Genomic DNA, 27,500 nt, shown 5'->3' with positions numbered 1-27,500 from the left:
TTACAATACTTCAAACTACGTTAGGGGGGAGGGTGCCCCCCTCACCCCTGGATCCGTCACTGTTACTACTGCTACTACCTACCAAAAAGCGCAATGTGCACAACACTAATACAGCTAATACTACTACAACTATTCTCCAGGGAGTGTTGAGGGGGATGCTGAAATAAATAAAAATACACTACGTAAATACAGGCCATAAAAAGGAAGTGTGAGCATATCTCAGGAACGGCTTAGAGTGTTAAATTGAAACAATCAGGGTATGTTGAGGTAGATGTCGGACTATCCAAAAGGCACTGTCTGAAGACTATTCTTAATACTACAACTATCACTACTACCACCCCCACTACTCCTAATATTAAAGTGAAGCTTCCGGGAAATGTTGAGGGGGGGTGTTGAACTAACTCAGAACACACTGTGTGCATGCATATTATCAAAAGAGTGTATCAGCGATGTATGTGGATCGGCTTAGATAATTCAATCGAAATTTTCAGGGCATGTTCAGAGGGAGGTTGAAGTAACAAAAAGGGAGCATTTGCAAACTACTACTAGTGCTAGTAATACTACTACTACTACTACTTGTAATACTGCTACGCCAGCTAAAACTACTTAGGCTGAGGATACTAAGGTGAAACTTTCAGGGAATTTGTAGAAGGACATTGACCTGAAGGCAAACGCACTGTATCATGCAGGGTATCACCAAAAGGCACTCGGTGAATACCAAAGTATAATCACCTACGTAACAAATACTGACAAAACTCTCCAAAAGTGACCCCGCGTATCTCAGCGCTTTTAGACGTAAAATGTTGTACTACTTAATCGCTCCGAGCCAAAGTACTTTGCTCCGTCCAATACTTATGCTAGAGCGTGATTCAGGCGACGAGTGACCGGGATGAATTGTGTAACTACGGTTTTTAGTTGCCAGGTTCGCATAGGTATAAAAAGGGTCACTTTTTTTGTGTGGAGAGGATAGGTTTTGTCAGTACTTGTTCCATAGGTGATTATACTTTGGTGAATACTATTATAGTTACTATAGCTTCTACTACAAAAACTACCGCTGTTACTGCATCTACTACTATTGCTACTACTGCTACTACTACTACTAATACCATTGCTACTACTAATCCTATTGCTCCTATTACTGCTTCTACAATTAAAGTGAAGTTTCAGGGAATATTTATGGGGATGTTGAATTAACTCAAAGCATAACATGTGCCCGCATGTTATCAAAGGTGCGTATCAGCAGTTTCTCAGGATCGGCTTAGAGTATTGAGTTGAAACTTTCAGGGGATGTTGTGTGGGGGGGATGTTAAACAAACAAAATGACACTATGTTCATATCACTATGACTACCGCTACTACTTCTAGTACTGATATTGTTAAGGTTAAGGATATTACTAATAAATTTACTGGAATTGTTAGGGGGATGTAAAATTGAATTAAAACACATATGTGCATGCAAATTGTCAAAAGGGTATATCAGCAACATTCCAGCAATACTTTAGGGTATTAAGCTAAAACTTTCAGCAGGTAAAAAATAAGTACTACTGCTGCTACTACTACTGCTGATGCTGACGTTGCTGCTTTTACGGCTACTACAGCTGCTATTAAACTATATCCAAATAGTTTAAGAGCATTCAGGGTGTCAAAATGGCATAGTCGGGATTCAGGGAAAATTAATGAGGATACAAAACTAAATCAAAACAAAGGGTGAAGTGTATGTTTGGACTATATGCAAGCAGGTTGTCAAAAGGGTGCTTCAGAAATATCCCAGCAACAACTGAGGGTATTAGGTTGAAACTCCATGGGCGCCCATATGGGTGGAGGGCAGCTCCAGCCCCCTGGCTGAATGATGCTGCCTTATATTTTTATATTTTGTTTTGATTTTTTGGTTATAGAGCACTGGAAGTTCCGTTTAAAGCCGGTAAGCCCCCCCCCCCTAAAATTCAGCTTATGGGTGCCCATGTGAAACTCTCATGGCTACTACAACTACTGCTGCTACTGAAATAAATCAAACGGGTTTTAAAGCATCCAGACTGTCAAAATGGCATAGATGCAATATCTCAGGCACTGAATAGGGTATTAAGCTGAAAAATTTCCGGGAAAGTTGAGGGACATGTAAAACTAAATGAGAAGGCGCTAGATGCATGATGGTCATCGAAAGGGCGGATCAGCAATATCTTAGGAACGACTTAGGGTATTAAATTTGAATATTTTAGGGCATGTTGAGGGGGATGTTGAACTGAGCAAAAGACGTATTGTGCATATTAAAATACGCATAATATAATTTTTTTGAAACCGTATTTTTGAGCTTTTGGTCACTATTGGCCGTGGTTCGTTCTTTACTAGGTTGCGGCTAGCGCTACAACCACGACATTTGCGTTATAACTTCTTATATATGAAGATCCAGTCTTGTTGAAAATTACATATATTTTAGTACTATCTTTTGTTACTATGAAAATGCACTAGATATGACAATTTCCTTTCAAATGAGGTCTCTCCCAACATTCTACGACCACTGGGTGGGTAAAATAGCCGAGGGAGGGGGAGGGGGAAGAAAAAAGGAAACACAACGGCTTTCCATGTAAAAAATCAATTTTACTTGTTGCTTAAGATGGGGAACAGTGATTTTCCTATATGGAGTCTTGGGCTATGATTATTCCATTGGTGCAGTTTTAATTCCGGTGCGACACCATTTTGAGAATTTTCATGCTGTTTAACAATATTTCATAAACTTTTCGGCGCAATAAACCTTACCATTAAGATTAAGGGGAGTATTAAATTACCATTAGGAGACAAATATTTTTTTTAATTTTTTTACATGAAGATACAAAAAAAGTATTTTTCAAAATCTAGGGCAGTGAGCTACTTATGAAAACACCCAAAAAATAGGTATTTTTCAGAATCTAGGGATCAGTAAACCCCCGGGCTTCTTTAAATGGTGTCAAGAATTATAATTTCTGGAAGCCTTTAATATCTAGAAAGGTAACAAAATTAAAATAAATCAAATTAAAATCCACTTAAAGAGCAAAATTGAAAAAACGGAAACAACAGAAGAATAGTTATAACAAATACATAAATAAATAGGGAAAAAATAGACATATTGTGATTCTGATGAGGTGATTCTTCCCCCTCCCTCTTGCGTATATGCTGGAAAAGCTTTCGGAAACTAAAATTCAAAACTTTTTGAGTGAAAACTTTCGGAAAGTAAGATTTGAGAAATTGCGCCTTAACCCTTTGTGCAGACCTAACTCGGGAACTCGATTCTCACTCGGGGAAAAACAGTTTCATATGGAAATTGTTTCACCAAACGGAAGTGTATTACTTCTAGTTGTCTGACGTAGAAGCACTAACCTTCAATCGAATCAGCTGACTTGGAAAAAACCTCTTTAAATAAGGCACTAGATGCTTCCAAAGCAAGTCGGAAACTATTTTCTGACAAAGAGAAGAGCTCTATCTCTGATTTTTTGCTGCAACAGTTAATTTCAGACTGACATACACTTGATGGCAAACCTGAAATAAAGAGTAATCACAATTACAGAAGGGATTTATATTCAAAATTATCAAACAGAGAAAAGAAAAATGAACAAGGCTATTAGGTATATACATTTTTATGTACTTTAATTGTAAAAGGGCACCTTCAAAAGTCAAGGAATTTTAATGAAAATCGCACTGTAAGATTCACCTTATAAGAAAAGCGTTCTGTAGAGGTTTCAATCTCCCATCTGCAGAATGTGGAATTTTGTATTTTTTGCCAGAAGAAACATCACGGATGCGTGTTTGTTTTATTTTGTTCCAGAGGTGATCGTATTGGACCAATGGTCCTAGAAGATTGGGAAAGAGTTTTGAGATAACCATTTTGTTCATCATAGTTGAAAAGTCAAGTAACCATGCCTTTGGGGACGACACGATCCCCAATAGTCCCTAGGGAAGGGTCTATAAGCTATAAGTTATAAAATTTACCCCCGTTTACACATAATATTTGTTATTGGAAAGTATACAGATATTTAACGGGGAAGGGATATTTTCTGGGGCTATTTTCCACGAGGAGAATTTTCCGTGGGGATGGAAGTTTACGGGGCTAACTTTCAAGGGAAGTTTTAAAAGAGGAAAATTCACAGAATTCCTGTATGAAATTCTTTTTACTTGTCTTACTTTATGTTTGGTGACAAAATTTTATGTGTGGAGATGTTCCGGGGAAAAATTTCAAAGGGGTTAAATTGTCTGGGGGATTTTCCGGGGGGGTGGGATTTTTCGCGGGAGAAATTCTTCAGGGGGAACTTTCTGCAGGTGAAATTTGTAATGGGGGAACTTTCCGCAGGTGAAATTTTTCATGGGGGAATTTTCCGTGGGAGAAACTTTTCATTGGGGGGATTTCCAGGAAGCAGATTCCACGGACGCAGGGGGATTCCCGGTATGATTTGAACATGATCAGAAATTGAAAGAAAAAAAGTCTTTTTTTAATGAAAGTAGGTTAAGGAGAATTTTCCATACGGAATATTCCAAAAGAAATTTTCTGGAGGGAATTTTCAGCAAGTATGGAATTGTCCGAGGGGATTTTCTGGGGAAAGGTGATTTTACGCGGGAGGAATTTTTCATGGAGAAATTTACCACACCTGGTAAGCTACTGACTTATAAAAAAGCATTAAACTAAATGAACTCGTTGTTGTTCGGTCTTTTGTTCAGTTACCCTTTCACCGTCACATTGAAAGGGTCATGTTTTTATTTTAGTAATGTTTCTGACGGTTTGTTTTAATTTATTTTAGTTGTTGTTTTTTACGGTCCTTTTTTACTTTTGCACTAAGGACGGTCGAGTGGAGATCTCGGCCGACATATTTGTATTGCATTATCATTTTTATTGGCTGAAAATATCCCTGTTTTTTGTGGGTTTTTTTTTCTCCTCTTGTCATGGAGGAATTTTTGTGTGTGGGGGGATTTTCCACGGGTGGGGAGGGTGCGGATTTTCCTGAGATTATTAGAAAAAAGACCAAAAAAAAACAGCTTTTAATTGAAAGTAAGAAGAAACATTAAAACTTAAACAAAAATTATTCCGTATATGAGGGGGAATGCCCCCCTCCTCAATACATCGGTCTTTACGCTAAAGTTTGAGTTTTTGTCCTCATTCCTTTAAAAATGATTCGTGAAACACAAGGACTATTTAGTTACAATAAGAAGCCGTTTTAAGGTGCTTAAAAACATTATCGTAAAGAGCAAGGTATTGAGGAGAGTGCACACCCTCATATACTTAATAGTTTTTGTTCGGTTTAGGTGTTACTGTTGCTGCTTATTTTCAACTGAATTTTTTTTTAATGATCAAGTAAGAGCAAGCCGTGCCCAGGATTTTTCTCGGAGAAGGGGGGCTTATAAAAGAATAATTTCAAAAACATCAAAATTCGTTTATATGCATTTTGTTACGTTTTTATGAGTCGAAAAAATTTCAGGGAAGGGAAGAGGATACGGCCTTGAGTAAGGGCAATCTAATAGAGTATAAAAGGCGTTCAAGTAAGATGAGACCAATTTCAGAAGCTTTGACATTCTTATGTATATTATACTTTCTGCGGTGCCAGTATTTGGTCAAATCCTTGCTCAGCCAGTAATGCCTGCCAAGAAATCAACTGCTTGAAGGCTTTCATGGCTGAGACATATAAGCAACAACATCTCACGAAATAGCAATTACTGTATGACATTCCACGTTTTTTTTTCCTCAGCGCAATTCTCTTGAAATGGAAATTCAAGTAACTTACTTATTGCAAACATTTGCATGAATATTAGCAAATTCAATATGTAAAAAGTACAAACAACTCATAATACCGCAATAGTTTAAATATAATATTAGTTCAGTGATAGCTTTTATTTTATAGCCTTTGTTGTATAGTCAATGATTTTCACTTTTCACTTTCGCGTGGTGCCCCTTTGGTATTAATCATGGCCCAAAACAGCTTATAGCGTTAATTAAATAAAAAACAGGTTTTTTTTAAAATAAAAGTAAAGAACAATTAAAACCCCGCTCTTTGGGCTTAAGGGTTTATGTTGCTTTAAAAACACTTTTTATGCAAATTCAATGGCCCTTGTGTTTGAAAAGTTTTCTTGATGGAAATTCTAAATTCTAACGAAAATTCTAACTTCGAAATTCTAACTTCAGCGTGAAGTAGGGGACTTTAAGAGTGGGAATCCTCCCCCATGTGTTTCATAATTTCTGTCCGTTTTAAGATTTGATTTCACTTTAGCTTTTATTTGCAAAATTTCATTTTTGGTACCCTACGCCGGTTGCCCTAAATACAAGAAGTGTTACCATTCCTTTTCTAGCCTGAAGAAAACGATCTAGATAGATAGGTCTCAAGTTTGAGAAAAATAGTTTAGAGCCTTAATTTTAGTTAAAAATTAAGTGAGTAACGTCATATTTATTTACATTTCAGAGCAATAAATTACATCAATTTTTCCCTCAGGAGTGCTTGTATTGTTATTAGTATCCATGGGCGCCCATAAGCTGAATTTTAGGGGGGGCTTAGCTGGTTTAATCGGCACTTCCAGTGCTGTATAATAGAAATCTCAAAACAAAAATATAAAATATAAGGCAGCATCATTCAGCCGGGGGGGGGATGGAGCCCCCCTCTGCCCCCCCCCCCCCAATATGGGTGTCCATATTAGTATCTATGACGGTTACAAAATTATACAAGATGACAAATGACTGAGCACCTAAAGAAAAAGGCATGGAACAAGGAACAGCAAAAATCTGATTGAATTGCAAAGGAAGACGTTTTACAACGAAATCTACTATTAGAAGACAAAGCAAAATTATATTAGAATGAAGGAACGTGTTAGTTTAGCGCGTGTGAGACTATGACTGGGGAAAAGCTGGGAAAGAAGTTTTTTGGGGTATCTATGACATCATGCGAAATTACACATTATTTGGAATGAATCCGAGCCGCTAAAGTAAAAGGTATGAAAAAAGTCGGAGGTAATGATGAACAAAAATGAAGCGCAAACAAGATCTGAGGCTACAAGGCATGTAACAACCAGCCTCACAACGAATACATCGAATCGTAGATCAAATATGTGGTTCGAAGAGAAGCAACACTGAGATCCGCACAAGAATTTCTAAACTCAATTGAAATTGCTTATTTGGCACCTTGTGACTTAAAACTAAAGAACAATGAATATATATACTCCAATTAAACACACAACTGTGTATTTATTTATGTATGTATAATTTCTTTAAGAATTTGGAATGAATCCAAACAGCTAAAGCAAAAGGTATGGAAAAATGTCTAATGTAATGATGCACGAAAATGAAGCGCAAACGAGCTCTACGGCGAGGAGACATGCAACAACGAGCATCACTACGAATCTCAAATGAAAATAATGACTGGGATGATCACATCGAATCGTAAAAAAAAAAAAATCTGCGGTTAGAAGAGAAGCAACAGTGAAAACCATAACTAGTCCTAGAGGAAAACAAGTCCTATAAAATGGACGGTTATTTTATGCATTAACAGGAAGAAGCAATTGAATTCACGCCAGAATTTCTTAGAGTTTAGAATTTGGGAATATCGTTTGTTTAGAATTTGTCTTAGAATTTGGGTTTCTATTGACAAGAGTCTCTCTCAATTTGTTACAGCGAGACGTTTGATCCAAGGCTCTCCTAAATGTGAAGGATACTACTACTTTCTCTGACGATCCAGCTTTATTCATTCAAATGGAATATTTGCATAAAAATACTTTGAGAATGATAATCATCCCTAAAAAACTGCACCCCTCCAAACACATACTAGGAGTGGGGGATCTAAAATATCGAATATCTTTTAGAAGGTCATTATTTCCACGGTTTTCGGGGCAAAATGTTAGACTCCCTTCCCCCAGGGAATTTCTGACAGAGGTCATAATGCCCCTTTACCCCGTTCGTGCTGGTGAGCATGCCAATGTAATATTTTATGTTACACAGAAAACGATTGTCTGCAATAAGAACGGCCCTATAGTAGGCTATCCATACTTCAAGCGTTATAAAAAAAAACCTGGGAATCACTGGGGAATAAATATTAATTTCTACGAAACTCCTTTTGGTACTTCCTTGTTATATAGAACACGCGCGAGAAAATTGTATCGTGGACATGAGACAAAAACCGGTTTTCATAGCCTTTATACCAGACAATTAGCTTTGGTTCGGTGGGAAAATACATTGTAGCTATATTTTAATTAAATATTTAGTTGGTGTTTTGGCTAGGTTATGTTAGAATAAGTTTGTTTAGGTTAAGTATTTAATATATACTTTGCTTTACCCCCACCCCTAATGTGCAAATATAGTCTATAGCCCAAATGTATTTCTAAACTATTTTATTTTTGTAATACTTAGGTATATTTCATTATGATTAACCTAACTTCAATTCTCGCATGTGTTCTATATGACAAGGAAGTACCCTCCCTTTGTATCCCCCCACCAACGAAAAGGCCCATCTGCTCTCTTTTAAAATCGCTGATTATACACAATTGTACATAACTTTCCAAAATCTTGAATGAATCATTTTAAGTAAATGAAGCATTAAATAAATGTCGATTTGACTTTTTCCGCGCGACTTTTTCTGCGCGACATTAGGCCATGCCTCTGAAACTGAAAAGCTCAATATATGGTTTTCGAAACCTAAGCCAATTGGCTATCTCAAAATTACCATCCGATGACTTTTTGACACCCTTTAAACCAAAATTGTTCGTTTACACCAAGAAATGGCAGAAAAAGCCACTTTACTCTGGCACAATCTAAGCTACTTCAAAAGTACAGTAATACTTTTGATTTCCGCTCAACTGAGCCTTTTCCTGATTTTTCGATGGCCATTGGCTAAATACTATCAATCCTGGAAGAAAAACACATGCACAATCTTTTTTCTAAAATACACAAAATTCCACATTACACCCCTAAAAAATACACCCCTCCGAACACGTATTAGGTGTGGGGGACCTAAAGAGTTTTCAAGAATATATCAGCAAAAATGTGGAGCATTGCAAATTTTACAAGAAAAAAGATTGTGCAGAAAAAAAGTAATACTTAGTGGCCCTAGAAGAATCAGGAAAAGGTTCAGTTGAGCTGCAATTAAAAGTGTGTCCGGTACTTACGTATTATCTGTAACACACGCGCCATATTATATAGGGAAGGTGCTTAAAAAACTAGTCAAACGGGTTTCTTTCAATAGACAATTGGATTGCAAACCGTGGTTTGTCATTGCGTTTGCAATATTTAAACTATTGTTTTTTGGGGTTTAGGGGAAAAAGGTACCTAGGTTGGGTTAGGTTACGTATGTAATAAATGCTATGGTTTACCCCCCAGCTCCCCTAATGTGCAAATATATAGCCAAAATTTGTTTCTAAACTATAATATTTTCATCCTATTTTGTTTTATTTCATTAGCATTAACCAGCTTCACTTTTCGCGTGTATTACAGATAGCACATAAGTACCGTTTGTCCTTTTTAAGCAGCTTAGATTGTTCCAGAACAAGATCCCCTCAAGATATGTGCTTGAAAACTCTGTGACAGGGGTTTATAACCTGCTGAATTCATTGATTAAATTTTCATTAAGATCACTTATTCTTTTCGGGGTGTTTTGCCCCTTTTTCGGAGGTTTTAACCTTAACTTTAGATAGGCAACTTCACACTCAATCATTTTTGCAAATTCAAAACTACAATAAAAAGCCGATTCTTTTTACTTTGGTTCTGAAATTGCTTCCCTAAAGTTGGAGCCACATTCCAATATCTCTCGTTACGATATTCAATGTAAAAACAAACACCAATTGTTATGATATTTTTATCTTCTTGAGTACATCTTCAAACAAATATATGCATAAATTTACATTTTGTTACATGACAGCTATTATTGGCTGGTAGATGGCATGTGCGTTTGTAACTTGGCTTTGAATTTTGTAAAATCAGGTTCATAGTTCGTTACGCTCTTGCGGTACGAACCGAGGTGCGAATTGATTCTGCTAAACGCTTATTTGTGAGTTGGGAAAAGTGTTATGGTTTTAAAAACGTAATTATTAAAAAAACTGACAAAACAACATTTTATGCCGAATAAGGACACTAATCTGCAAGCACCCTTCTTAAATTAGTATACTTTGACTGTAGCAATAATTTACAAAACTAATTGGCAGATTGTGTTGATTTGTGATGCATTTTAAGACTGGAATCCTCTTGAAGTTCTAGTAATTCCTATTCTCATACGACACTTTCATTCGAAATATAATGATTAATTGATAATCCATCGTCAATCTCGAATGAATTTACAAAAAACCTTAAATGAAAACAGAAAATCATACCGCATCATAATTGAAATCATAATTGGCAGGGGAACTGCCAATTCCTCGACCCTCGCTCTTTACGCTAAAATCTTAGTCCTTTATAACAAATCTCACTTAAAATCAACGGGCCTTATGTTTGATCAATCTTTCTTAAAGAAATGTGACTAAAAGTTAAACTTTAGCATAAAGAGCGAGAGTTGAGGAAGGGAAAGCCCCCCTAATATACGAAATAATTTCCGTTTCTTTTTGAGTTTTAGTGTTGTTACTCACTTCCAGTTGTAAAAAAAACTTTTTATTTTAATTTAATCTCTAACCGGTTTTCCCTCGTCCGGAGTTAGTTCCCATGCGAATTGGCGCATGAAGAACGACCTCCAGGTACCTCTGGATAACTGGCTAGCCACCAGAGAGCCAAATGCATCTAGGGATGGTTGGATTGGCAATCCTCCTCCTGAAACTTCTATTGCTACGAATGGAACCAGAAATTCAGCCTCCCCGGACCGCCCACGGACGATTCCCTCTGAATATCGTCGACCAAGGTGGCATCAATGTGGCCACCTGGAATGTTCTGAACTGAACCAACCCGGTTCAAAGCTTCTATTAGCCAGAAAGAAACGCCCCAGAGGTAGACCACGTATGAAATGGGCGGATATCATCCGCGATCGACTCATGGCGTGGGGCATTGACCCCAGTGAAGCTCCTACTCTCGCCCAAAACACCGCCACTCTGGAGAAGACTAACGGCGCTGATGTCTGGTTCCCTCTACGCTGGCGACGCGGCCACGGTTACTTGACTTAAAGCAAGAGCTTTAAGTCAAGTAAGTCAAGTGGTTTTTCCCATCCTGTCCGGACCCTTTCTCCCTTAAAATTTCTCCAGGAAAATTTTTCCTGGAAACTCTCCTTCCAAAGAAAACTCTCACTGCGGTCAGCCTCCAATATTTTTAGTCACTTAAAAATGACACTACAATTTCTGAATTCCGTTCGAATGTACCCTATCTTGATCTTCTAGGACCTTTGGTTCTTGGACCTTTGGACCACCGGGGAAAAACAACAAACAAACAAATAAACACGCATCGGTGATCTTTCTTCTGGGCAAAAAATGCAAAATTCCATACTTTCGTAGATAGAAACTTGAAACCACTATAGTAGTATTCTTTGATATGTTGAATATTATTAGAATCACTTAGCTTTTTGTAGGTGTTTCCGCCTTTTCTAAAAATGAGGCAAATTTTATCAGGGTCGTAGCTGTTGATGGGTAACATTAAACTTAATGGAATTTATATATTTGGAATCAGCATAAAAAACCAATTCTTTTGATGTATCTATGATACCAAAATTCCGTTTGTTAGAGTTTCGGCTACTTTTAGCCCGTCTCGTTCCATGCTTGTAGTTCGTTACCCTGAACTGTTTGATAAATATAATTATATATAGATATAATAGCACATTTTTACTAGAAGGCACTGAAAAATGGAGAGTAGTATTTTACTAGAAAGGAATTACAGGGGACGAGCTTTCAGCGAAAAGAGGTTTATAAGGTCCTTCAGATTGAGTTTGACGTGAAAAATATCCAATACAGATGTTTTTTTCTCGAACAACTAGTCTTGCTTGCTTATTTGTAACCCAGGACACACATTACACTTTTGTTGGATGGTGAGTACAAAGTACAAAGAAGGTGATTTGCTGCTAGCTGTTTCTCGAAAAGCGGTCAAACGTGCCAGATTATGAATAAAAGCGGGAAAAATATAAACAATCACAATATTTTGAGAACTTGGGCCATGACCACTGCCCGTAATAGTCAGATAAGATTCAAGACAGATAGTGAGTAGATTTTCGTAAGGTAATCTCAATCGTTTTGAAATTCGGTCTTTGGCGTACGTCTTCAAAAATGGAAGACAAATTTAAGAAGCCTCTATACCATTTCCACGACCGCATAACAAGATACAGAACAACTGGTGAAATAGAGAATAAAGGGTAAACATGCCTTTAAACAGGATTAAGAGGTGAACCCTTTTAGCAAGGCAGGTTTAAAGGACGCCCAATAAAAGCATTGGAATTTTTGTATTACCCTTTCGTCTATAGGTTAGATACTAGTGAATCTGGTATGAGTTAAAGAGACAAAACTTTTAAAAATCGGTGTGAGTGTAACCCAGCATCGTTCCACTTAATCCAACTCAGGCCCATCCTTTCAATTAAACCCCAAGGAACTGATATGTTGGTTAAGCGCACTAATTAAGTACTTGCGACCTGAAATCTGTGGCAAGCCTTCGAATAAGTGTTAAGCAGCGATAATCAAAATTTGCATCTCGTTTCACTCACTGTTTCCACCTTATCGTGCGATGTCCTAAACTTCCGATCGGGTCGATGTCTGAATAATTTTGCAGGTTTTAAGCTTTAAGTTAAATCAACTTTTTAAGGTTTTCTTGAGACCATATTTTCAAAGAGTACCTGATGACGAACTACGAGTAACGATCAACGCGGGCTAATAGTAACGGAAACTCTAAAAAAAACTAAATTTTGATAAAAGTATTTAAATCGAGGAATTGGCTTTTTCGTGATTCTGAATAAGTGTAAAGTTACCCATCAAAATTTACGAGCATAAAAAAATGCTCTAATATCCAAAAAAGGGGCGAAACACCCCCCCAAAAATAAGTGATATTAATGAAGTTTCAACCATCAAATTTAGCATTTAAGGGAACACTACTGCTGAGTGTTCAAGCACCTATTTCAAAATTTGAAACTTCGATTAATTTTTTCGAGAACGATGATGGCGGACACATGTTTATTTATTTAATTGTCTGTTGTTGTTTATTTTTTACAGGGTGGATCATATCGAACTATTTTCCTAGAATATTAAAAGAAATTCCATTAGAAAGGAGACAGAGGGTTTTACTGACCTCTTTAAGTACCAAAAAGATAGTGCCACATCAAAGTGGCTTTCTTTACCATTTTGCGACGCAAAAGGACAATTTTGTCAGAGATGGTGTCAAAAAGCCACTGAGGAAATATTCTGAGATAGCCAATCAATTTAAAATTATCAAAGACCTATGTATTAAGCTTTCCGGTTTCAGAGACAGTAATGCGGAGTGCTTGAGCATTCCTAAAGATCCTCCTAGGCCATACAAAATAAACAGTTGATATACACATTTGCTTTAAAGCTTCATTTACCAAGTTTATTCATTTGAGGCTTGACAATACTATATATGGTGTCGTATAATTGCGTTTTTTTTTTTTTAATGAGACTATGTTATGCAATCCCGCTTTCTAAGACTATAATGAGAGATAGGTTGAGATGGCCAGGGCACGATCTGCGGATGAAAGATGACAGATTGCCAAAGATTGTCCTTTTTGGTCACAGTCTAGGGCCAAAAGAAAAGCAGGTCGTCACCAGATGGGATGGGAGGATCTCTTAAGGAAAAAGTTTAGAGAAATGGGATCTTCGGGAAGAAAGTGAAGAGGGGGCTTTGAATAGATTGGGACAGAGGAGGAGCGTGCGTAGCTGTGTTGGCATCGGGCAGTTTGGTGCTGCAGTGAGTTGTTAGTAGTAGTAGTAGTGTTATGCAGTTTTTGGGATAATTTTGTATTATAGCCACCACAATTAAGATATGGTATCGCGAACATGAGACAATAACCGGTTTTCATGGTCTTTATACCAAACAATATCAGCTTCGGCTCGGTGGGAAACTACATTGTAGCTATATTTTAATTAATTATTTAATTAGTATTTTGGTAGGTTAGGTTAGGTTAGGCTAGTTTAGGTTACGTATTTAATATAATCCGGTCTGGGCAGCCCCCTTCCATAATTCTTTGTTGTAGTTTTTATAATTCTGTTGATAAAGTATTATATTTTCATCATATTTTGTTTTATTTCATCAGCATTAACCAAAGTTCACTTCTCGACAGAACTTGAGTGTGGTGGCTATAAAACACAAGTACCGTTTTTGGTAGTAGCGGGAGTAAAAAAAAACTTACGTGAAAAATTAGCAAAATTAGGCTAACGTATGGCACCAAACAACGGCACCTAAAAACGTATGGCACCAAACACCTTAAGAAAATGTAGCATTCCTTTGAAGGTGAAAATGTCTAAGGGGATTTTTTTTTTTTTTAATGATGTCCTTTTTGCTTCAACGTTTATTCAAAATAACAAATTAGCATTTTTCGATAATCAAAACAGTAGGTTCCACGTTTCTTTTGAACAGGGACATTACTTATGCCTACTTTAAATAAAACGACGACAGAAATCTCTTCGGGCTTCATCATCATGGATGAAGGATAGATTTCAAACATACTTAGTTCCTGGTTTGAAGTTTGAATGGGAAAAAAATTGATTTATTTTTTTAGGGAATTTTTAGGGAAGTTTTTTCAACTGAAAGTAAGGAGCAATATTAAAACTTAAAACAAACAGAAATTATGACGTGTATGACGGGTTTCACCCCTCGTCAATACCTCGCTCTTTACGCTAAAGTTCGAGCTTTTCCAAGTCTTTAAGAATGACCCCTGAATTACAAAGGACGTTTAATTAGAATAAATAGCTCTTTTGAAAGTACACAAAATACTTTAACGTAAATAGTGAGGTACTGACGAGGAGGCGAACCCCCTCATATAGGTAATAATTTCTGTTCGTTATAAGTTTTAATTTTGCTCCTTACTTTCATTTGAAAAAACTCGTTTTTTTTATTTAATTTCTGATCGTTTTTTAAACAATTCTGGGAAATCCAGCGCCCCTCCATGTAAAATTCTCTTCCCCATGCCAAATTCCTCCGTGGAAAGATCCTCCCACATAGGCCCCCCCCCAACGCCCCCACCGGAAAAAAAACCTCCTGAAAACGTTTGTATACTTCCCAATAACCAATACAGTATGTAAACGATGGGCAAAATTTATAACTTGCAGCCCGTCCCCTGGGGACTGCGGGGGATTAAGTCGTCCTCAAAGACAAAGTTATTAGATTTTTCGATTATGCTTAAAGAAGGGCTATCTCAAAATTTTGATCTGGTGACTTTGGGAAAAAATGAGCGTGGGAGGGGGTGATACGATCACCCCTGGAAAAAAAAATCAAAGAAACAAAAAAAAAACACGCATCCGTGATCTTTCTTCTGGCAAAAAATACAAAATTCCACATTTTTGCAGGCAGGAGCTTTAAACCTCTATAGTAGGGTTCTCTGAACGCTGAATCTGATGGCGTGATTTTCATTAAGATTCTATAACTTTTAGGGGGTGTTTCCCCGTATTTTCGAAAATAAGGCAAATTATTTCAGGCTCGTAACTTTTGATGGGTAAGACTTAACTTGATGAAACCTATATATTTAAAATAAGCATAAAAATCCGATTCTTTTGATGTATCTATTGGTATCAAAATTCAATTTTTTAGAGTTTCGGTTACTATTGAGCCGGGGACGCTCCTTGCTTACAGTTCGTTACCACGAATTGTTTGATAACTGCAAACATTTATTTTTCTTTAATAACAAATAAATGATGATCTATTTCCTCTTTGGCTTTCCCTTATTCTCCAATTTCAGAAAAAATACACCATAAATATCAGCCTCTCTCAGCGGTATTAACTGGGGCGGGGGGCATTTACCACCTCCTAGATTTTCAAAAATACTTTCTTGGGCATTTTCTTTGAAAATGGCTTTTTTGTGTTTTCGGTGAAACAAAATTTAACAAGCAACAGAAGTGCCTCCCGCAGCATTTAAAAAAAATACAAACAATCCTCCCTCCTTACGTTTCCGTGAATTTACTCAACTGGCCCGTCTGTTCAGGCAAGTACGCAAGATTTTTTTTTTTTTTGGGGGGGGGGGGGTATCCAGTGAGGAAAATTCCAGAAAATATCTAGGCTAGGCAAGGTTGTATCCAGAAGTTGGGAATTACCAGGTTTAACCTCTCCCCTGAAATTTGTGACGAAAAAAGACCTGACAAAAATGACTATAAGCAACCTTTAATCAGTTTTAAAGGTTTCTTTATACCCCCCCCCTCGAACAAAAATCCTGGACACGGCCCTGGTGTTGAGGGTTCTTGGTATCAGACATGACAGAATTAAGGGCGGAACATACAATTTAAGGGCAGAAAATAAAATAGCATTCAAATTGAATGCTGACATGTTGACAACTTCATGCTCACATGGTTAATACGCAGCAGGGTGTTAATCAGAAATAGGCCTTAATGACTTTTTAATCAAAGCACAGGGGAATTGGCAAACCAGAAAATATTTTATAGTCAGATGTTAACTTTTGTCGGAATAATCATGAAGCTGATTTCAGGTACTTGTCTATTATATAAAACACACTCGAGAAGTGAAGTTTGGTGACAATAAAATATTATGAAAATAGAATACTTTATTAGCAAAATTGTGAAGGTAATTTGTGAATTTTTAAATTGGGAGCTTCGGCGTCGGCTGACCGTCTCAAAGACAAAGAAAAGTTAATTATTGACGCGATACTTGACCTACCTTATTTCAGTTAATTACTAACGCGATTCTTGAGGGTACTAGTTAGTTTGCTTCGACTGGTCATAGAATATACTGTCTCACCATGGATGTTCAAATTAAGATTTTCGATTTGCCAAGGACCAAAGAACAGGCAAATATATCCTTCCAGCATAAGGGATTGTTACCCAAAACCAAACACTGGGTCAATGGACACAACAGGACTTTGTACTCTTACGAGAAGTAACGTTTTTGGAAGTGTAACACTAGGGCATGTTTGAAAACCGTCAAAACATGATGAAATATAATACTTTATGGTACTGGTGCATTATGCGGGCATCACTATATACTGTATCAAAGAAACCAGTCACGAAGCCCGTCAAACTGCTATTTCATTAGCAGACAACGGGTGATCTGCTAGATAAATTGATGGCAAAGCGTGGTTACTCAAAATTTAAACGATTCTCTTTTGGAGTTTAGGAGGGAGAAAGGTACCTAGGATAGGTTACGTATTTAATATATGCTATGCTTTACGCCACCCCCCCCCCCCCTAATGTGCAAATATATAGCCTAAAATTGTTTCTAAACTATTATATATTCTTCCTTTTTTTGTTTTGCTTCATTAGCATTGACCAAACTTGACTTCTTCGCGGTGCCCGTATAATAAACCAGTACCTACTTTATTAGGAAAATCGTGAAAACTGTAACTTGGAAAGATGCTCCCAGAACGCAGAAATGTTCTCAAGAATCGCGTTAAAATGATCAGCCTTCGGTCTTCAGGACCTCGGCTCGGTCTTGAGGACATTTCTGCGTTCTGGGAGCATATTTCCAAGTTGTAGTTTTCACGATTTTTCTTATAAAGCATTCTATTTTCATCATATTTTTTTTTCATTAACACTAACCAAACTTCACTTCTCGTGTGTGTTTTATATAATAGACAAGTACCTGATTTCATTTATTCATTTTTTTTTTTTTTTTTTTTTTTTAACGAAGTTTTTCCGATGGAAGTAAAAAGGAAAGATGAAGCTTGAAACATACAAAAAATACTGATTCAAAGGGTAGCCTACTTACGTATAATACCGACCACACCGAAGAAGCAAAGTTAGGTTAATCCTAATTAAATATACAAAAACGTGATGAAAATATAATACTTTAGTAACGATATTATGGAAACTACAACAAAGAATTATGGAAATATAATATATATATATAAATATATATATATATATATATATATATATATATATATATATATATATATATATATATATATATATATATATATATATATATATATATATATATATCATATATATATATATATGGCTTGAAAGATATATATATATATCTTTCATCGGTCATGAAATCAATAAATTTTAGCATGAAATAATGTATTGCCGATATATGTTGCACTAACTGCAAAGCAATATTTTTTTAGCTTTTAAGTTTAGTCTTCACTCTCCATCACAAAAACATTCTTTTTTAACTAATTTTTTTACGTTTTTGGGTTTCAGAAATACACAAAATAAACTTTATACACAGATTTTGGCTCAGGGCAATGAGACTTAAGAGTCACACAAGCTTGCCTTAAAATAGGGCACTAGAGCCTACATATATAAGTTTTACCAGTAGCGTCGTTTGGGGGGCAAGGAGGGAGGGCAGTTGTCTCCATAATTTTGAGAGAAAAGTATTATATAGCTCATGCCCCTTGACTCTCCAGATGAGAACCCCTCTTACCCCCCAATAAAAATGCTGAAGGATACCCCTCTGGGTTTTACTTCACATCCCTCTTAAGCCATCCCTACAAAATCTAGAATTCTGTGAAACAAAGTGTCCAAGGAGTATATTATCGTCGGTATCTTTGAAAGTTGGAGATAAAAAATACCTTTATTTATGAAATACTGCCCGATATAGAATATAGGCTATAGAGATTTTACAAAAACTTAAGGATATTAAAAGAATTTTAGACGTGTAGTTATTATGACTTACAAAAAGTGATGTCATAGCTTTGGCAGTTTTTCGGCTCAATAATTGCGAAAAAGGTGCTTCTCTAGAATCCAGTAGTCACGCACAAATTGTATTGAATATCAGATAGCATTGCCCGGTAAGACACTGTAAAACAAAGGGTTTCTCACTCTGGGAACTATATTTAAACTTTAGTTTTTTGGGGTTTAGGGGGAATAAAAGGTACCTAGGTTGGGTTAGGTTAGATATTTATGCTATGCTCCCCCCCCCCTAATGTGCAAATATATAGCCCAAATGTGTTTCTTAACAATTATATTTTCATCCTATTTTTATTTATTTCATTAGCATTAACGAAACTTCACTTATCGCGTGACTACTGGATTATAGACAAATACCGTGAAAAATTTGGCCATCTCTTAAGAAAGTATATTTTGGTAATTTTTGTTCCTTGGACTTGAATATTTGACGAACTAAAGAAGAGCCAAAATATTCAGGAATTAATAATTGCAAGCTAGGAATCAAGGTCCTTTATTTACGAGCTGGTAAGTCAAGTCCAAAGAAGACATAAATCTTTATTATCTTTGTGCTATCAACTCAATTCAAATTTTAACCCTAAATGAGTCTATGGTTCCGTTAAACTAAAGACAAAGAAGAAGAGAATATCGTGAGCCCTCAAGGTAAAAGCATAGTTGAGGGTTTTCATATTCTTTTGAAATTTCTATAGGAGTTCGGGATACTCCTAGGCCTAACTTTTGTTTCGTCATAAACTAGTGCTACAAAGATCAATCAAAATAACATGAATCATTGCCGAGACATGTTCAAATAGCTTTTTTCACACTGCTTTTGACAGTTTTCGTTTGTATTTTTTTTTTCCAAAAAGCTTTTTTTAAATTTTTGGTCACTATGGACTGTATTACTCTTTGCTATGTTGCTAAAGGGGCTGAGAAGGACAGCAGCAAAAAGGGAAAATTGTAAACCTCTGGTTATTCGTTTTCGACCATGTATATGTGTATGGTAAGCTCCCTTTTCATGCTCGTCAGCATCTCTACTCCAGAAATTGTCCTCCAAAAAATGACTTTTGGTGCTATATGACACTATATGCTGGGTTAATGGTAAAAGGTTTACAAAGGACACGTAGATGGAACCGAAAGCTTTAAAATGGTACCCTTTCACGCCTCGTACCGTTTCCTCTCCGGATACGGCACTGAAAAGTGCTATTCTTAGGTGCAATTTGACATTTAATGACGGTATTATCACAAGCTGAATTAATAAAAAGCCCGTATATATACAGTCTGTATATATATATATATATATATATATATATATATATATATATATAAACTTGCTCTTAAATAATTTAATGTTATCTTTCTCTTTCTTCCCAGCCTTTGCATTCCGGAAATGACATCCAAATTTTCCTTTTTGGAGTTCTATGAGATTTTAAGATAGCGTAATCAAGTCGAATATATAAAAAATCAAATAGATATAAAAATTAGCTTTGAAATAAGGCCTTAAACTGTTTTTCATTATGTTCCAGTGTCCCACTAGCAGCAGAGGTGAAAAAAAGTAGAAAAAAGGTGCTACCGATGCAAAAAGTGATTTTCATTTTTGTACAAGGTTGGGTCCTTATTTTTCCTATAGGGTTTTTGACCATGGCGATTCATACAATGTATTTTCATTCGATCTGACAACGTTGTAGCTGTCGCTACAACGATAAATTTGGCTGGTCGTACGCAGGATTTTTTTATGGGTCAGTTGCTATACCAAAGAATATCTACCAGTGGATTGTACCCGTTTCATTTCTTTTGGGGAGGGGGGTATCCAAAAATTCGGATGTGTTTTTCAGTCTCCCATAAATTATTATAGTTTACGTAAATTTAGTCATTTTTTTTTTTTAATTTGAAAACATATTCCATACACCCCCCCCCCCCCAAAAAATGTTGATCAGATAAACAGCAATTTAAAGAAAAAACTAAAAAATAAAATAAATACAGTACTTATTAGTTGGGAACGAAGGGGTGCCCTAATGCCTGCACACCTATGTGAAACATCAAGATTATGGCCATTTTTAAAATTATGTCTTGCACTTAGAAACAAAAAACACAAGTTGTATGAAAATGATGAAAAATTACCCTTTCCCCCATCTTTACTAGTCATACATTAGACCATAAAAAATAGTCTATAAATTCTTCATCTAACTCGGAACAATGCTAAAGAAAAACAGGAAAACGGAGAAAGAACATAAGCAGAAAGAAAAAAATGGGCACCATGTCGATTCATTGTTAATATAAGCACACCTGGGCAAGGAGGGAGCACATCCCCTCCCCCAGTCAAGATTTGAAAGAAAACTACGGATGTGTTACATGTTTTGTGCAGAAACATGATTTGGTTTCAGAGCCCTTCAAAGAAAAAACCACTGATGCACACCACCTCAAACTTCGACTGGTCTAAAATTGCTTCGCAGTCCACTCAGCTCAAATCAGTTGATGAATCCGACTACTCTGCCAAAATAAAGTCTAATTCATATTGACAAAATTAGCTTAAAACCGGACGTGACTATCTCTTGATCGAACACTAAGAGCCCGAGGGAGAAAAAGTTTGGTAAGTGTGGGGCACAGCTTATCGATCTTGGAGAATCAATAAAAGAGATATAAGTTGGAAAAAATTAATACAAGACAACTTAAGAAGCGTGAAGACACGAGCAATTCTTTTCATAATGAATTTCATCCACTCAATGAGAGATGTTTCAACAAATAAGCTGTGTTAACGGCTGAACGGAATGATACAACATATAAAGCACGCATGTGGGATTTGGTTTCGGAAAGGGGAAAGTGAAAAAGAATAGACCTTCCAAAGAGGCAAAACCACGGGGCTCCCACTTTCAGAAATCAAGCACAGAAGGTGGCATGTGCCAAGCATGGGGGGACCGTGCAGCACACATGGCGTTCCAAACTGTGCACCAAATGGTGGAAAGTAGGCAGCCACGCGACGTAGAAAAAATGGATCATTTATATAGAAATCGTAAAAACAAGGTCGTATTAAGGGAAGAGACTAGGGTTTGGATCCCCCCTCCAAAATGTTTGCTCGACTAGTAAAAGCGTAATAAAAATGCATAAAAACAAATTTTGATATTTTTGAAGTTTCTTTTCGTAAGTTCCCCTAAAAGAAAATCCTGGATACGGCGTCCATAGAAAGCTATAGGAACAGTAGTCAAAATATTGACATTTTGGATCAAATCATGAGTCCAAAGGTCCACCTTTGTCCAAAGGTGCAAGATATTTTAATCTCGTTTTTAGCTTTAAAGTGGGTCTTTACCTTTTTTTATGATAATTCTATCTTCTACATAACAATGCTTCAGAATTAATGATCATCTCTGAAAACGTCTGTTAGTTATTGCCAAACAAGCTAAATATTTACGAATCCACCAAACATTAAGCCTCTTCTTCTCTCTATTTAAAATTCCTCCAATGAAACCTGTAGAAACCTCCCACCAAATATCCCCCAGTCACATTAAAATATCAGCAACTTGCATCACTCTTAATCATCCTCAATTAAATTATTCCGCAAATTAAATCCTTAATTATTCCGCAATTAAATCCACTTATTTTCTTAACCTAAATTTCGGAATTTACTCTTGGATCTCAAACTCCCAAAACCTCTAAAAATTGATTTCTCAAATACTTTTACATAGGACATTCAAATCGTCCACATAATGATTATCTAGTGAGCTGATGAAACTATGATATGACACTCAAATCGTCCACAGTGAGCTCATGAAACTATGATTAGGAAGAGCTCTTTGAGATTGCAAATCACCTCCTGCAATCACCTCACTGCAATCACCTCCAATTAGGAATTAAAAACTTAAATCAAGTTGTGATTTTTCTATTCCATATTAGTATCCAGGTTCGTTGCAATGTGCAACTCAAATTTTTGGTACGAAGGGCTATATGATCCCACAGTCTTCAACCATAGAACTTGAATAAAATGCGAAATAACGTCAAAGTAGCCAAAAGTAAACTACATACGACGCATGATTCTACGCCGGAGGGAGGAATCACTTCTACCGCAATACCCCCTCTTAAAACTTGCAAGATATATAATCTGTTCACAATTCTATGTTGTATTATTCACCTTCTTAAAGGGTTTTCGGAAACTTCTCAACTCTAGGAAAGAAATGTAGCCCAACTTCGGATATAATTTGTTCGTATGGACCTCGTGAATCCTTAAAAACTTGGCATTTTGCCTTAGAAACATGCAATTTTTTAGGGGGAGGGGTACGAAAGGATTCAAAACCTGGTTGCATAACTCAAACAAAAACAAAAAATTTCATTGCAAAGACATACTCTTATCAAACAGTTCGTGGTAACGAACTGTAAGTAAGGAGCGACCCGGCTCAATAGTAACCGAAAGTCTAAAAAACGGAATTTTGATACCAATAGATACATCAAAAGAATCAGATTTAAATTTTGATTTCAAATATATAAGTTTCATCAAGTTTAATCTTACCCATCAAAAGTCACGCGCCTGAGAAAATTTGGCTTATTTTCGAAAAAAGGGGAAAAGACCCCCTAAAAGTTATAGAACCTTAATGAAAATCACATCATCATATTCAGCTTATCAGAGAACCCTATTGTAGAGGTTTCAAGCTCCTATCTATAAAAATGTGGATTTTTCCATTTTTTGCCAGAAGAAAGATCACGGATGCGTGTTTATTTGTTTTGTTTTTTCTTTTTCCCAGGGGTGAACGTATCCACCCAATGGTCCTAGAATGTCGCGAGAGGGCTCATTTTAACCGAAATTAAAAGTTCTGGTGCCATTTTTAAGTGACCAAAAAATTGGAAGGCATCTAGGCCCCCTCCCATGCTCATATTTTTCTCAAAGTTTTTTTCACCCAATCAATATTTTGAGATAGCCGTTTTGTTCAGCATATTCAAGAATATAATTAATATGTCTTTGAGGATGACTTAATCCCCCACTGTTCCCGGGGGAAGGGCTGCAAGTTATAAACTTTGCCCATTGTTTACATATAGTGTTGGTTATTGGCAAATATACAGGCGTTTTCAGGAGGATTTTTTTTTCTAGTGGTGGGTCGAGGTTAGAGGAGGGGTTACGTGGGAGGATCTTTCCATGGAGGATATTCCCTTGGGGGAAGGGACATTTCTATGAAGGGGCGCCAGATTTCCCAGCATTATTTAAAAAACGATCAGAAATTAAATAAAAAAAAGTTTTTTTCAATTGAAAGTAAGAAGCAAAATTAAGCAAAAACTTAAAACGAATAGAAATTATTACGTATATGAGGGGTTTTGCCCTCTGGTCAATACCTCGCTCTTTACGCTACAGTTTTTTTCAGGATTTTCAAAAGAGCCATCTATTCTAATTAACCGGCCTTTGTAATTCAGGGGTTTGTGATTCGGACAAAATTCGAACTTTAGCGTAAAGAGCGAGGCATTGACTAGGGAGCGAACTCCCTAATATACGTAATAAAAACATACGAATATAGAAATTTGTTACGTAAGTTAATTCGTAAGTTACGTCAGAACAAAATTTCGAAAGAGCCAATTAGCCAAAAAAAGGAAAATTAATATGCGAATTTCGTTTTAATTATTCATGTACGGTGAGGACATGAATTTTTAAACCTATTTTGCCTCCTCCTCCTGAACAAAAACTGGACTCAGGGGTGGACCCAGGATTTTTTAGGGGGGGGGGGGCAAAATAGGTTGATCCGATGAACTTGCGTTAGGAGCAAGTTTAATTAACGCAAACTTGCGTTAATTAAGTAAATTACACTACTTTAGACCACGTTAGGGGGGCAGGCACCCCCCGCCCCCGGATCCACCACTGACTGGACTAATGTGATTTATCGTTAAAGTGCCAGGTACACTTCGCCCCCACGTTGCCTGCCCACAGAAAAGTGATTTCAAAACAACGCAGGAATTCCGTGGCCACTTATAAACTGTCAGATATCTCCCAAGAATGGCAGCTGAGAGTTCGGTATCAGTTCTCTCTTTGATTACTTTTGGCTCATCAGTTGCGTTCTGTTCAATGCTTTCATTATCCCCGAATTTTTGGGGATTCCCCCGAAAATCTCGCAAAAACGGAGCCACAAAAAAGCTTGAGCCTAGAAGCGTCAAAGCTTTAAATTCGGCCCTGGCTACCCATGCAAAAATGCGATTTTCCTTGTTATTCAAGGCGGGGCTGTAATTTCTTGTTTAGAGTTTTTAACAATAGTAATTCCAATGGTGTGTTTTTTGTTTTGCTGTAATGCCTTTCTTGAGGGGTTTCAGGCTCTTTTTAAAATTCCTCCAAATTTGTTTACAATAAATTGTTATTTTTTACAATAACATTTTACTATTAAGACTAATGGAAATAATAACCATTATTCTTGAATCAGCTATAAATGGCAACTTTTTCTCATTAGACGATTTTTTTTAGAAACATCTGTAAATGTTTTGGTTTCTATTAAAATGGAATTTGCCCCAGGAGCAATTGTTGAATTTAAAAGAGCATAAAAAGGCAGCAAGTGGTGTATTCACTTTCTTCCTAGCTATATTATTGTGAATATGCATATATTTACCAAAACAAAAATTCCATTTTCAAAAACTAAACACAATGAAAAAAATATTAAAAACTCAAAATTCAGTTAAACTATTTTTGTCAGAATGCAGATAGGTATAAATCTGTCATGTATACAATCTTCTTAGCCCTAGAAATAAGAAAATAGAAGGCTAAACATAATAGGCCCTAGCAAGGCAATACCTTCCCAGCAGGGCCAGACTTAAATCTTAGGCACCCCTAGCCTCAAGCGTTTTGGCGCCTCTAGGCCCAAGCAATTTTTTGGGTAAAGTTCTACGAAATCATGTTATTGAGTTAGGAATAAAGTGAATACACCATTCGATGCCTTTTTTATGCTGATTACGAATATAATAATCATTTCTATCGGAAATGAATTTCAGCCCCCCCCCTATATATGCCAATTCAGGGTTAGGTTAGGCATACATAGGGGGGGGGGGCTGAAATTCATTTCCGATAGAAATGATTATTATATTCGTAATCAGCATAAAAAAAGGCATCGAATGGTGTATTCACTTTATTCCTAACTCAATAATATGATTTCGTAGAACTTTACCATTTTTTGTCCGGGAGGGACAGCAATTTACAGGGAAATCCCCTAAAATTCGGGGACAGTGAACAGAAGCCAACTGATGAGTGATGAGCCAAAAGTAATGTAAGAGAGGTGATACCGAGCTCTCGGCTGTTATTCTTGGGAGACATCGTACAATTCATAAGCGGCTACGGAATTCCTATTTTGTTCTAAAATCACTTTTCTGAGAATAGGCAGCAAAGTGCACCTGGCACTTTGATGATAAATCAGATCAGCCCAGTTTTGTGCCAAGCAAAAAATCGCTCAAGTGTGTTTTTTTGCGCCCCTCGGCATTGCGCACCCTAGGCCCGGGTCTGTGCGTAAATCCTAGCCTGGTTCCCAGGTGTAGCCTATTTTTGATCCGTTTTTTAAAGTAGCCTATCATTCACATAGGCTAACTCAATTATTGGTAAATTTTTTGGTAAAAATTTACCCAATTATTTTCTAAGATAGGCCTATGAAGAAAACCACATAAACTAGAATTTTACCCTGATTTTTGTGCCCCCCTCCCCAAAATTTTGAAAAATATTTTTTTTTGGTTGGCTTTTTTCATTCAGTTTCTTATTACAATTCCATTGAACAACACATAAAATTACCCCCAACCCTACATTTCCGTAAGTTGGCGTCAATGTTTTGACGATAGCCTATAGTCAAGTTTAACCAAATTACTGCAATTCTAAAATGGAATAAATAACAAAACTCACCTTCACTTGGATGATCTAGTAAATCTGTTACAAGTATCCCTTTGGATAAGAATAAATCCCTTATATTTCTACAAGAACTATCCCTTGGATAGATTTTAGCCGCAGATACCACAGCAATAATAATCAATAACCTTGTTTTCATCACTTCAACTTATTGTTACAATAAAACTAAACAAATACTAATACAGAAAAACTTGGTGACTGATACGCAATCAGTTCACTGTTGAAGAACTTCTAAAAAGCGAAGAGGGGCGGAGCCAAAACTACTCCGCCGAGACAAAGAACACCTCTGGAATGTGAAAATGAGAACTGGAATGTGTCCATGAAAGAAGAACGATCAACTCTGAATAGTTGTATGTCTTTCTGTTTTGATCAATTTAATCGGAAATAAAGAGTAGAAGGGTGAAGACAGAAAACGAGGCGAAGTCACTAGTTTTTGTGTCTATTATGGTTGCGGGTTTCACTGCAATCTATTAAAGAATGAACTCTGCTATAATAACCGACAGTTTAAAAAAATGTCAAGCCAGGAAGAATCGCCATTTGAAGCTGATTTCGAAATCGTAAAAATTGCTTCGATTAATTGGTACTGATCTATTAGCTGGGAACCACGCGAGAACTGAAATTTGGCTAATGCTAATGAGATAAAACAAAATAGGATGAAAATATAATAGTTTAGAAACAAATTTCGGCTATATATTTGCACATCAGGGGGGTGGGGGTGTAAACCATAGCAGACATTCAATACGTAACCCAACCTAGGTACCTTTTTTTTACCCTAAACCCCAAGAAACAAAAGTTTAAATATTGTAAACGCAGTGAGAAACCACTGTTTGCAATCCTCGGCATAGGATTTCTCCGTTGCAAGAAACCTGTTTGACTAGTTTCTTTAACACCTTCCCTATACAATATATCGCGTGGTTCCCAGCTAATAGAACAGTACCTATTAATCTTATTGGTAAAATTTTATTAAAAAAACTGATTTCTGAGAATTA

At 36.6% G+C, this 27,500-nt stretch overlaps 1 protein-coding gene across 1 annotated transcript in view; it reads right to left on the bottom strand.

The window, feature by feature from the left end:
- The window catches only part of dally (division abnormally delayed protein), a 137,740-nt gene extending 111,049 nt beyond the window's left edge, over positions 1 to 26,691 (bottom strand). The window contains exons 1-2 of the mRNA XM_089087746.1: positions 26,509 to 26,691; positions 3,351 to 3,509 (exon numbers count right to left, since the gene is read on the bottom strand). Coding sequence (XP_088943872.1) covers positions 3,351 to 3,509; positions 26,509 to 26,650 — 301 coding nt within the window. The 5' untranslated portion in view covers positions 26,651 to 26,691. The remainder of the gene's footprint in view (positions 1 to 3,350; positions 3,510 to 26,508) is intronic.
- Positions 26,692 to 27,500: the final 809 nt, after the last annotated feature.

The sequence above is a fragment of the Artemia sp. Qi Xiang Cuo genome, chromosome 1, assembly GCF_049724085.1.
Source record: "Artemia sp. Qi Xiang Cuo chromosome 1, ASM4972408v1, whole genome shotgun sequence".
Lineage (NCBI taxonomy): Eukaryota > Metazoa > Arthropoda > Branchiopoda > Anostraca > Artemiidae > Artemia > Artemia sp. Qi Xiang Cuo.
This window is presented reverse-complemented; position numbering and strand designations above follow the sequence as displayed.